This window comes from Hemibagrus wyckioides, linkage group LG22, assembly GCF_019097595.1.
Source record: "Hemibagrus wyckioides isolate EC202008001 linkage group LG22, SWU_Hwy_1.0, whole genome shotgun sequence".
NCBI lineage: Eukaryota > Metazoa > Chordata > Actinopteri > Siluriformes > Bagridae > Hemibagrus > Hemibagrus wyckioides.
This window is the reverse complement of record NC_080731.1, coordinates 18,028,901-18,039,570: the sequence shown is the minus strand read 5'-3', so window position 1 is coordinate 18,039,570 and position 10,670 is coordinate 18,028,901. Positions and strand designations below refer to the sequence as shown.

General features: G+C 41.2%; 1 protein-coding gene across 2 annotated transcripts; it reads right to left on the bottom strand.

Moving 5' to 3' along the window:
• Nucleotides 1-1,428: 1,428 nt before the first annotated feature.
• On the bottom strand, nt 1,429-8,227 carry ncaph (non-SMC condensin I complex, subunit H). 2 transcript variants are annotated; one of them, XM_058374316.1, is made up of 18 exons: nt 8,157-8,227; nt 7,282-7,492; nt 7,102-7,192; nt 6,923-7,012; nt 6,682-6,799; nt 6,284-6,435; nt 5,440-5,629; nt 5,270-5,352; nt 4,907-5,115; nt 4,608-4,753; nt 4,400-4,506; nt 3,704-3,823; nt 3,481-3,588; nt 3,256-3,384; nt 2,773-2,883; nt 2,553-2,629; nt 2,060-2,135; nt 1,429-1,909 (listed from the first exon to the last, which is right to left on the bottom strand). In XM_058374316.1, exons 2-18 carry the CDS (start codon nt 7,485-7,487, stop codon nt 1,850-1,852), a joined length of 2,073 nt encoding a protein of 690 aa, XP_058230299.1. In that variant the 5' UTR covers nt 7,488-7,492; nt 8,157-8,227; the 3' UTR covers nt 1,429-1,849. The 2 variants fall into 2 exon arrangements, with proteins under 2 accessions (XP_058230299.1, XP_058230298.1); XM_058374315.1 differs by having other exon boundaries at nt 8,054-8,193.
• Nucleotides 8,228-10,670: the final 2,443 nt, after the last annotated feature.

Below are 10,670 nucleotides of genomic sequence, written 5' to 3'. Positions count from 1 at the left end.
TTTTAAATATAATGTTTAAAAATCTTGTGAACTGAATAAAAATAAAAGAGTCAAAAAAGGAGGAATATTGTCGGGGACATTCGTGAAAAAGAAAGGTTTTATTACTTTAATAATACGTGTTTTAAATATTTTGGGTGGTACGTCACACCCACACAAAGCGGTAAGACCTGTCCCACAACGTGGGACATAGAAACAGATATATTTAAAACAGCAACAACAACAACAAAAAAATCTAATTACTGTCCTGAAATCCGCCCCGCCCTGTTCTGGTACTGCGATGACTTCATCACGCCACGCCCCCCTAACACGTCACCCTTCCGTGCTTTTCAGTGCAGGTGATTTGCGTCGACATGATCGTTCACGTTAGTCTGTTTAACAGGGAACCAAAGCCTTAGAAATATGCAAACGAGATGTACATCCAGAGAAATGATTCCTATTGGCTGTGACGCTGAGAAAGATATGTAAATGCATATGTAAATGAGAGAACATCCTGATACTATCCTGTAAATAGGCTTTTTTTCGTGTAGATCGTGTATACAGGCTGTAGTTGGAGCTAATTAGAATATGCAAATGAGCTGCCACAAGCTGGCTCTGGTTTTTATAGAGTGTCGTAGGAACTCATTAGAATATGCAAATGAGCTGACGGTAGCTGGCGCCTGAGTTTCATAAAGGCCGTAGTAGGAACTCATTAGAATATGCAAATGAGTTGTCACGAGCTGGTTCCGGGGTTTTATAAAGGATGTAGCAGGGTTGCTGTTAGCATATATAAAGGTCATTAATCTGATTGGTTCACTTTGAATTAAAGTAGATGTGGTAGATTATAGCGATTTTAAGAGCACGTTAGAATGTGTCTTCTAAAATGTCAAATTGTGCTTTTGGATGCAAAATATATGCATATTGTTTTAATAGGATACATTTTAAGGTTACAGGCAGTTAGAAAAAATAATTAATCCAAGGAGCTTGATCTTAGCTAATAAGCTAACTATCATATCCGTGAAGTTGGCTTGCTAACCAATACTGTGGCAGGCTTAGCTTACAAGAACTCTATATCAAGAAAGTAACAAGCTGATGCTAGGTAGCGAGGTCACATCGTTACTAAGAGTTCCTTGTAGTGGACATGTTTAGCTCATTTTATTTAGCGAACATCAGCATGTTAGTCAATCGACATAAACTAGCTACTAATTAGCATATGCAAATGAGACCTCAAACAGTTTCTATTGAGACTTATGGAGAAGTCATATGCAAATGAAGTCACAATCCAGCTCCTTTATTGGCTGTAGAAATGCTAAATCGTAACAAGCTCAGAAACCACCTCTGATTGGCTATTGCATTTCACATATGCAAATAAGACAGCCTACCGGTTCATACCTGCTTTAAATGCATTGTTTATCTAGGCTGATTTTAAGAACACAGTCATTTACACACTCAGATATTCAAAGATTTAATGATATTTAAAGCACAGATAAAAGGAAAGACATCAAAACGTAACAGACGGTTTAAATTAAGGAGACGAGACATGAAAGAGGAGAAAGGTTCATGAAGGTGTTGGAGGTTCAGTGAAATGTCAGAACAAGTGGTCTTCATTAGAGCTGGTGGATAAAGTGTGAACATCCAGATTCAGGTTTATTCTACCTGAAAACACAATACTCCCAGTCCTCCCTTTAGATCATTTTTCCCCCACATGATGCTGAATGACAGACTTAAATCACAGTTTAAAATATTTTATTACAAAATTACATAAAGGAAATGTTTGCTGTAAAATATCTGCTCCTGACATGTGGACTAAAACAGTAAAAACTGCTCTAAAAACAATAAAAAATAATAATAATATGGTGATGTGGGCGTGCCCTCAGTGTCCTTGTTTGATGATGATGTCTGACATGTCGTCCACTTTGTGGAGCTCCAGGTTCTGAGTAAGAAAACATATGACCTCTGATGAGATTATTATTATTATTAATGTGTTACTGCAGATTTTGTAAGCCAGAGACAGACACTGGATATTTTATTGTGTGGAAAATTAAAGAAAATTAACGGCTGTGGCTTATTTTTCAGGACTCACCTTCTCATTGGCCAGATGCAGGAGAGCGACAAACGCCAAGGGCACAGACAGGTTATTGGCCATGGTGCTGGGCAGCCTGGAACAGGAAACGAGCCAAAGGCATGAATTATTATACATTTCATAGTTATGTATAATTGATGGGAGTGCGTGAAGGAGAGCCGCGGGTCACGCTGCCGAGGGTTGAGGGTGTGAAAGATGCATGAGGATCCTGCAGTATGGGTCACGTCTCATCTCTGACTTATCTTCTGTGAGATTTAACGACTGAAGCGGCACAGGTGAGGGATCCGTCAGCAGCGTATGATCAAATGTCTCCTTCAGCTTTATTTACAAATTCAGACTTTTGGGAAATTGGTGAAATTGAGGATGTGTTTGTTTCTAATCAAATGCTTTCTAGATTTGTCCCACCCTCATAAACCTCTACAGTAGCAGCTTGTTAGTCGTGAACGTGGGTCTGTTGTGTAGTTGTGTTTGTGTCGCATGCTATTCTGCTTACTTCTGTAAGAGTGTCCTGGTGGACTGGCTGAAGGATTTCTCTCCCGGAACTTCTGTAGGCTTCTCACTCTCAGCATCCTTTAAGACACACACACACACACACAGAGTGAAATGAAATGAACAGGACAGCTCAGATCAGATCAGGGAGGAGTTATTAGTACTGATATGTACTCTTCTGTCTTGCCCTGTGTGTGTGTGTGTGTGTGTATGGAGCAGGATACCTTGGCTGGTTTCTCTGGGCTGTCTGTCAGAAGACTCCACATGCTAGTCTTCAGGCGCTTCATGTCCATCTTCTTGGCCGTTTTGGCGTAATTAATCTCAATGATGTTGACCTAGAAGAGTGAGAGAGAGACAGAGACACACACACACAGAGAGAGAGAGAGAGAGAGACAGAGAGAGAGAGAGAGTGTTTAGTAGTAGATTTCTTTCCCCAGGTTTTACAGTGTGTTTCCTTCACATTGTTCAGCTTTTCCAGAACATAACACCCTCTCAGTAAATATTATCTCTCGCTCTTACAGGAATCCGACTCGCTCTTACAGGAATCTGACTTGTGTCACTCCCAGTGGGAAGCATTCACAATAAACGTATAGAAACAACACCGTGAAAATTAATCCAACAGTGAGAAAGTTGACTCTGTGGGTTAGGTTTATTTGTATTATATTAGTGTTATTATTATTCATAACACTGAGGGTATGTGCTCTTACTTTATGCGGCTCGGGCACCAGGCAGTCTTCTCCGTATGTGGAGAGGCCGTCGGGGTCCAGTCTGTCTGCTACAGGCTGAGAGTCATCCGATCCTGCGAATCCTCCCACATCATCATCACTGTCCTCCAGCTGACAGATTTTACCACGGGGGGAAAAAATTGGCATTAGTGATGCTAGGCTGAACAAAGTCAGTCAGTTATATAGTAAAGGTGAGTGTGTGTGTACCTGCAGTCGTGGGCAGAAGTTAGCAGTGTCATTAGCGTTGTTATAATCATATTCTCCGATGTCCTCGGCTAGCTCGCCCGATATCCTCTTCTTGTCTTTTGTAATCAGCTAGGAGACACGGCAGGACACGGGTAAAACCATTAGTGTGTCTGAATATAAAGTTTTGTAGCTTCTACGTGAACAGGAAGTGAGACTTCTGCTGTGTCTGTGTTTAATGAGTCACCGTGCTGGCAGGTTTGAGGCTGAGCTGCGACAGGTTGCTGAGTGGATACTGGAAATCTGCCGGCAGAGTGGTTTTCTTGTTGCTGGTGTTCAGGGCAGATTTACTGACGGTGGTTGCTGCCTGGAAACGACAGGAATGAGGAATGAATAGATAGATAGATAGATAGATAGATAGATAGATAGATAGATTCTGACAAATGGAAAATCAGAAACTTTTCTTGACAATTCTTTCAGGCTCAGCACTAGTGTACAGACATGTGTTGATATCAAAAATGACTTTATCCTTAAAAAAAATATTTTTTGTTGGATTAAAATAAATTAAAAAATTGAGTTTGATAGATTTTTATTAAAGTAAATTAAAAAAAAGGAAAAATAAAAATAGTGAAAAATTAACACGCATGATTCTGCAAAATAAATAAATGAAAATTAATCATAATCATAAAATTGTGAAATCATAAAAGATCTATTTTTGAAGACTTTTGCCCTGATAAAATAACTGATCTAATTCCAGGTGCGCAATTCCAGATTTAAAAAAGGGAAGTTTTAATGAAGAGTGTTTGTCAGTGTTACACCATCGCTGTACATGTGCTCCTGTGTGAACACTAGATGTTTTGGTGTAATTCCAGCATCCTCTCTTGTTGAGTAAGATCTGAGGTTGTGTTCTGTGCTCTTCAGCAGAACATGAGGGAGCTCTTACTCTGGTGGTGCGGAAGTAGTTGTGAAAGTGGATGTCCTCGCTGAAGTCGATCACCAGGGGATTTTTCGATGCTCGCTTTTTAGTTTCCTTCTCCGGCTTGTGATCCTCTACATGGTGAAAAACAAACAAAGAAAATATATATATGAATCCAACATGCTGCATGACATGGAGTACAGCAGGAGTGTTGTTGTTGTGTGTGTGAGCTCACGTTTGTGTGTGGGTTTGAAGAGCCAGTATCCCGGGCCGACCCACGTTGCCATGGTGCGGGGGCTGAAGTATGAATACTCTCTGGGTTTGTCTGACAGCTGCAGGCACATGGTGGTGATGTCGCCTTCTCCGATCGGTATCACCCCTCTGCACAGACACACGCTCGCTTTAACACCACCATCTGCATGTTCCACTGTAATACAACACTAACACCAAATCCAAATTGTCTATACACAAACCTAATCTATACACTAGAACATGTGAGCAAAAACACATGTAATCAGACGTTAGCTCTCTGACCGTCCTTTCTCTGGGCTCCTCCTGGAGCAGGCGTCTTTGTGCTCGTCGAAGGGTTCCCCGCAGTCTCCCGCCCCTCCATCATCTCCATCCGCATCAAACTGATCCCCGAAGTCCGGCGCCTCGCCCTCGTCCGGCTCGACGTCGGCATTGACGTCGAACGCGTGCTCGCCCTGCTTCATCTTCTCCAGCAGCTGGTTCAGGTTAGTCGCCTGTGGAGATGAACAGAGATGAGATTTATCCGTCACTGTGGGGGTTTAATAATAGGAATTTTCAAATAATGTTATTGTCAAACAAACACCACCAGGAAGTAGGAGTGATCTTTATAAAGCACAGGTCAAATTCCCTTGTAAAATGTTGGATTACCTGCTCAGGTGTCCACTGGGTGAAGGAGAAATCTTGTAGAGATGGGCAGATGGGCATCTTTTCCTCAAGAGTCTTTAAACTAACTGCAGGTACAGGATAAAAAATCCCCAGTGAGATGTGCGTCTCCTCACACTTCACATATACAGACAGTCAGGCGTTCACTGCGGTACCTGTGAAGGGTGAGGCAGGTGCGTGTTGTACAGGTGAGGGTGAGCTGGCTGGTCTGGATTTCAGCAGGGTCATGTGGGAGGGGAACCTGAGCTCACAACTCCTGTCTTCACTGAAAAGCACGGACAGAAACACTCCAGCTGTACTGTTCTCATCGAAAGACGCAGCCATGCGCTGAAACATAGGGTCCACCTGTAATACATGATGATGATGATGATATCAGGCATTCTGCTCTTAATAAGCATTATTATTATTAAACGCGTTTCTCTCATTATCCTTCCATCTCTGTGATTCTACCACTGTCTGTGAATGAGGCATGGCTTCTGTTCTTATTAGTCCTTAACACCCTTCAATCCCTGTAAAGTGGGCATGGCTTCTGTACCCATCATACACAGTAACATATGCATGCACAGTAAAGTGGGTGTGGCTTCTGTACCCATCATACACAGTAACATATGCATGCACAGTAAAGTGGGTGTGGCTTCTGTACCCATCATACACAGTAACAGATGCATGCACAGTAAAGTGGGTGTGGCTTCTGTACCCATCATACACAGTAACAGATGCATGCACAGTAAAGTGGGTGTTGCTTCTGTACCCATCATACACAGTAACAGATGCATGCACAGTAAAGTGGGTGTGGCTTCTGTACCCATCATACACAGTAACAGATGCATGCACAGTGAAGTGGGTGTGGCTTCTGTACCCATCATACACAGTAACAGATGCATGCACAGTAAAGTGGGTGTGGCTTCTGTTTCTATCATGCACGGTAAAGTGGGTGTGTCCAAGAGTGCATAAAGAGTGAAGAATCTGGTGTACTGGAGATACAGCCATGTCCTTTACCTCACACTTCATCTCTGACTCTGAGAGGTTGATGTTGCTCAGGTTCTGCTCCACTGTCTTCTTCGGAGGCCGTTTCTTTGGAGGCTGCTTGGTGGCTGCCTGTTCACTCACACTGCCCCCTGCTGCCTCCGCCTCTTCTCCTGCCTCCTGGTCTGGTACAGTCATAAAAACACAGCATTACAACACATCACAGTGGCATGATGTATGGCACCTTTAATACTGGGGTGTAGATTCACACACATGCACACACACTTTCCAGTTCAACTACAATTCAGGTGGAAAAAAAGGAACAGGAGACGATTAGAAGATAACTGTGGCTTTGTGTTATATCTAGGACAAGTGCTGATATTTTATATTAGTGTATGGGATATTAATTAGTGAGGCAGATAAACACACACCATCTTTCGGTTTGGTCTCAGAGCCGAGTCCTCCCAGAACTCTGTAGGCATCAGCGTGTACTGCGTCCACCCTCACTGCATAGATCTTAGTACTAGCGTCCAGTGTCCCTGCAGCCACCTGAACACACACACACACCATCACATCTTGTGCCTACTACAACAGAACCAAAGATCATACTCATGCACCTGGTTTTCTGTAAAAACATTTAACACTATTGCTGAAGGTGTACAACACACTCACCTTGAAGTTGAGCTCGGAGTCTTTCTCCTTTAAGATTTCGGCCATGTAATCGATGAGGTGAAGACCAAATGCATTCTTTGTGGTGATTTTCTACAGACATATTGATGAGATATCAGAAAGGTTCAGCAGGACCAGTGGAATTGTTTAACTCTCTCTGTGTGTGTGTGTGTTTCACTCACGTTTTCTGTCGAGAGTTTGATGCAGGTGGAGTAATGCTCCGAGATCTGGGCAGAAGACAGCTTGGGCACGGCAGCAGGAGTTCCTGTGTTACTGTAAATCAGATAGTTTTTAATTCAAAGATGAGAATCCTGTCAATCTTCTCATAAGCAAATAAAGGGTTAGGATCCAGGTGAACTCACCTGAACACCTCATTGATTGAGGAATCTGCCCCAGCGTGAAGGTCGATGACTCTGGACCTGCGTCTCTGCCTTCGCTCCTGTTCGTCATCGTTGCTTTGGATGGACCCGAGCAGCGGCGTACTGGTGGCAGAGAGGGCCGCTTTGTGCCCCAGCGCTGGAGAGGACCACTGCCTTGGCCGTGAAGTCGGGGTGCTCACTACACTCATCCTGCCTGTCAATCAAATCCATAGTAAAGGCACAAAACATATTAACTTTTAGTTTGCAGACTCCAGAGATGGTCTCGTGCTCTTAAACACACTCAAACGTCATGATTATGATGAAATTATACAATCATCCTGCGATTAATACACAGAATCTGAACTGAGCAGAAATGACAAACAGAAGTAGTAGAGAGAAACGCTGTTCTTTTTCGTGATTCGAGTCGTTTGAATCGATTCTCTCAAACGATTCTTTTCTGAATCCTTCATTTAAAACTGATTTAAAAGCGTTCTTAGAAAAAATTAAATATATATATATATATATATATATATATATATATATATATATATATATATATATTCTTTCGTCAAATAAAGTGTCCCTAAGGATAAACGGGGATCAGGAAACAGACAAACATATTCAATTATACAAACATTAGCTTTTCTTTACAAAAAAAAATAACATTAAAATGTATACAGCCTCCTCCGCTAGCATATTAGCATGCTGGCTCCCGTTCGCTAAAAAACAAGACTAACGTACGTTTCAGCAAATAAAAAGAGAATTAAATACTCACTCCGTTCTATCGCACAACTTGATGAATATCCGATTACTTATTTACGATTAAAACAAACTGGTTAAAAAATGTTCATAAGTTTACTGTAAACAACAGGACTGACCTCACACACAACAGATTCCACTTTCCTTCTATTTGAAATTTAGCGCCGGACGGTTAGTACGTCATACGTACACGATGACGACATCACGCATGCACCTACGCAACACGCCAGTAAAAAAAAAAAGAAAAAAAAAAAAAGACGCATATTGCTGATCTAGGATCAGGTAGGTGAAATTAAAATCAGATGAATTCTATTAAAATAGCGGTCAGTGGAAAATTAAAGCTGTTCTCAGAACAGTCTGGGGAAGCGTTACCATAGGGGTTGAGTATGGTTAAGGTTAAAGATAGATTATTTTAAATTTCTACCAAATTATTTGGTATTTTTTAGTACGAATTTGTTGCAGAAAGTTTTTGGAGCCTGTTAAATAATGTTTGTCAAAAGACTCTGTAAAATGTATAATAAACACAAACCAAATGAACATATAATAAGCGTATAAACCCTTACACAATTACAAGACAGTTCTGTACTAGCTAGTAATGTAGCTAGCAAACTCCCTGTTTCAGGGTATACTTTTATATTTATGATTTTTTAATGAAATATGTTCATATTTTGTTGTAAATATATTTTGTAGTAAACAAATAAAGAAAACACTACACTGAAATCTGTAAAAATATAAATATATTATAGGGCAGCATTGTGTCTTAGTGGTTAGCACTGTTGCCTCACAGCAAGAAGGTCCTGGGTTCGAACAGGCATGTTCTCCCTGTGCCTGCCCGGGTTTACTCTGGGTTCTCTGGTTTCCTCCCACAGTACAGAACGTATGGTTGGTAATTCTAAATTGCCCTTAGGAGTGAGTGTGAGTGTGTGTGGTTGTCTGTCTATATGTGTGGCCCTGTGATGGACTGGTGACCTGTCCAGGGTGTACCCCTGCCATTTGCCCAATGTGTGCTGGGATAGGCTCCAGCAGATAAATATATTATATTGATATGTTTGTGATGTACTTGGTGATTTGAGGCTAATTTTATAGGTTAGTTTGTGTTGCATTTTCATTATTTCTGTGAGCACTTAGTAGTTACAATGAAGTCAACCAAGAATAAAAAAAAAACAATTTAATAATCATAAACATAATGGATCTGTGTTAGTCCCTAAAAATCAAAAGAGCAAGATCATCCTGAAATGGTTAACATTATATTAATGAGAAATTTAACAGAGAAGTGGTAGAAGAACGTTGCTTCATACGTTGGCCTCAACGACTTGGCTAGTTAGCGGTCTGAGATGACTAGTGTGGTAATTTGGCGGTATTTAGCCAGAAAGTCGAAGCTTTTGAAGTTACCAAGTTTGAACTAAAGGACTAAAGTGCCGCTGCATCGCTCTCTTGAGGTAGTGATGAAGTGAGGGATAAAATCCCACTACTCAATGTAATGAAGTTTAATGAAGTAAAGTCAACTCAGAATTTCATTACAAAGGCAATCTGAAAAACATTATATTTAAAATGATAAAGAGTAATATGCAAGGAAAGGCAACCTAAGACCCAAATATTCTGTACCTACTGCATGAGGTTGAGGGAAAAACACTAGGTGGCAGTGATGTCACAATCTCTGAATGAATTCAATGGTAAAAATCTATAAACTTCTGTGCTCAAAGCTCTTAGATAGAAGAAAGTGAAACTCAGTTAGCCAACAGTTAAAAATCTGCTAACTTTTTATTCTCTCTCTCTCTCTCTCTCTCTCTCTCTCCCCCCCTCATCCTTCCCTGTCACACATCCACTAACACACCAGGGAACGTTGGAGTTTGTGTAGGTTAGACTGTGTCAGAGTTCACTGTTGCAGGTCAGAGAAACTTTTTACAAGGTCATAAATTAACAAGGGATCATGTAGCGCAGCCAATTATCTCTCCACTGCTGGGAAATCAGCGTCACATCACTGCAGCAACTCATTCCCTTTTTTTTCCCTCATCAGCCCTCATTAATGTTTTTAGTAAATGCAGTCCTGGGCTATGTTCCGATCCTCTAATTAGCATGCCTTCGTCGACCGTTCCTCGCCATTTCCTACTGGTGGAATCTCCTCACCATGTTCCAGTCCCTTGGGGTTTATCAACCCAAGAACTTCATCCTTGTGGAATCGTGACAGCAAAGAATATACCTGTGTGTACTCTTATAAATAACTGGATCAAACTGTACTTTTCCTTGTCGCTGGGTTGGTACTATCAGGTACTTATATTTTGTGTGTTTACCCGGAATGGTTCATGTGGTCTGATTATATACCAGAAATTCCTTTTAGAAGTATAATACATTTACATTTTCAGGAAAAAACATACACACTGCACTACAAGTACAAATTATGTTACACTGGTGGTACCACAGTAGGGCATCCTGTTTTTAAATTATTTCTAAGAGAGTAGATTAGGAAGCCAAAAAGCATTGCCAGCCTCTGAAAATTAGCAATCGATGAAGGTCATTGCCTCAATCAAATGTTGGATGTAACATCTGAGATGAGACGTGAGTCTTTTAACTACATCTCCTGACGCTGCAGTGTGACGCACAAGCCCAGTCCTCTCATTTATAGACAGAGAGAG

What these genes read in the sequence shown, in the direction of transcription:
- ncaph (XM_058374316.1), bottom strand. Translation starts at nt 7,487, where the DNA reads ATGAGTGTAGTGAGCACCCCGACTTCACGGCCAAGGCAGTGGTCCTCT. An exon ending in AGGAGCCCAGAGAAAGGACG is followed by an intron (nt 4,754 to 4,906) that starts GTCAGAGAGCTA and finishes GTGTCTGTGCAG; the next exon opens with AGGGGTGATACCGATCGGAG. An exon ending in TGGTGCCCGAGCCGCATAAA is followed by an intron (nt 2,884 to 3,255) that starts GTAAGAGCACAT and finishes TCACTCTTCTAG; the next exon opens with GTCAACATCATTGAGATTAA.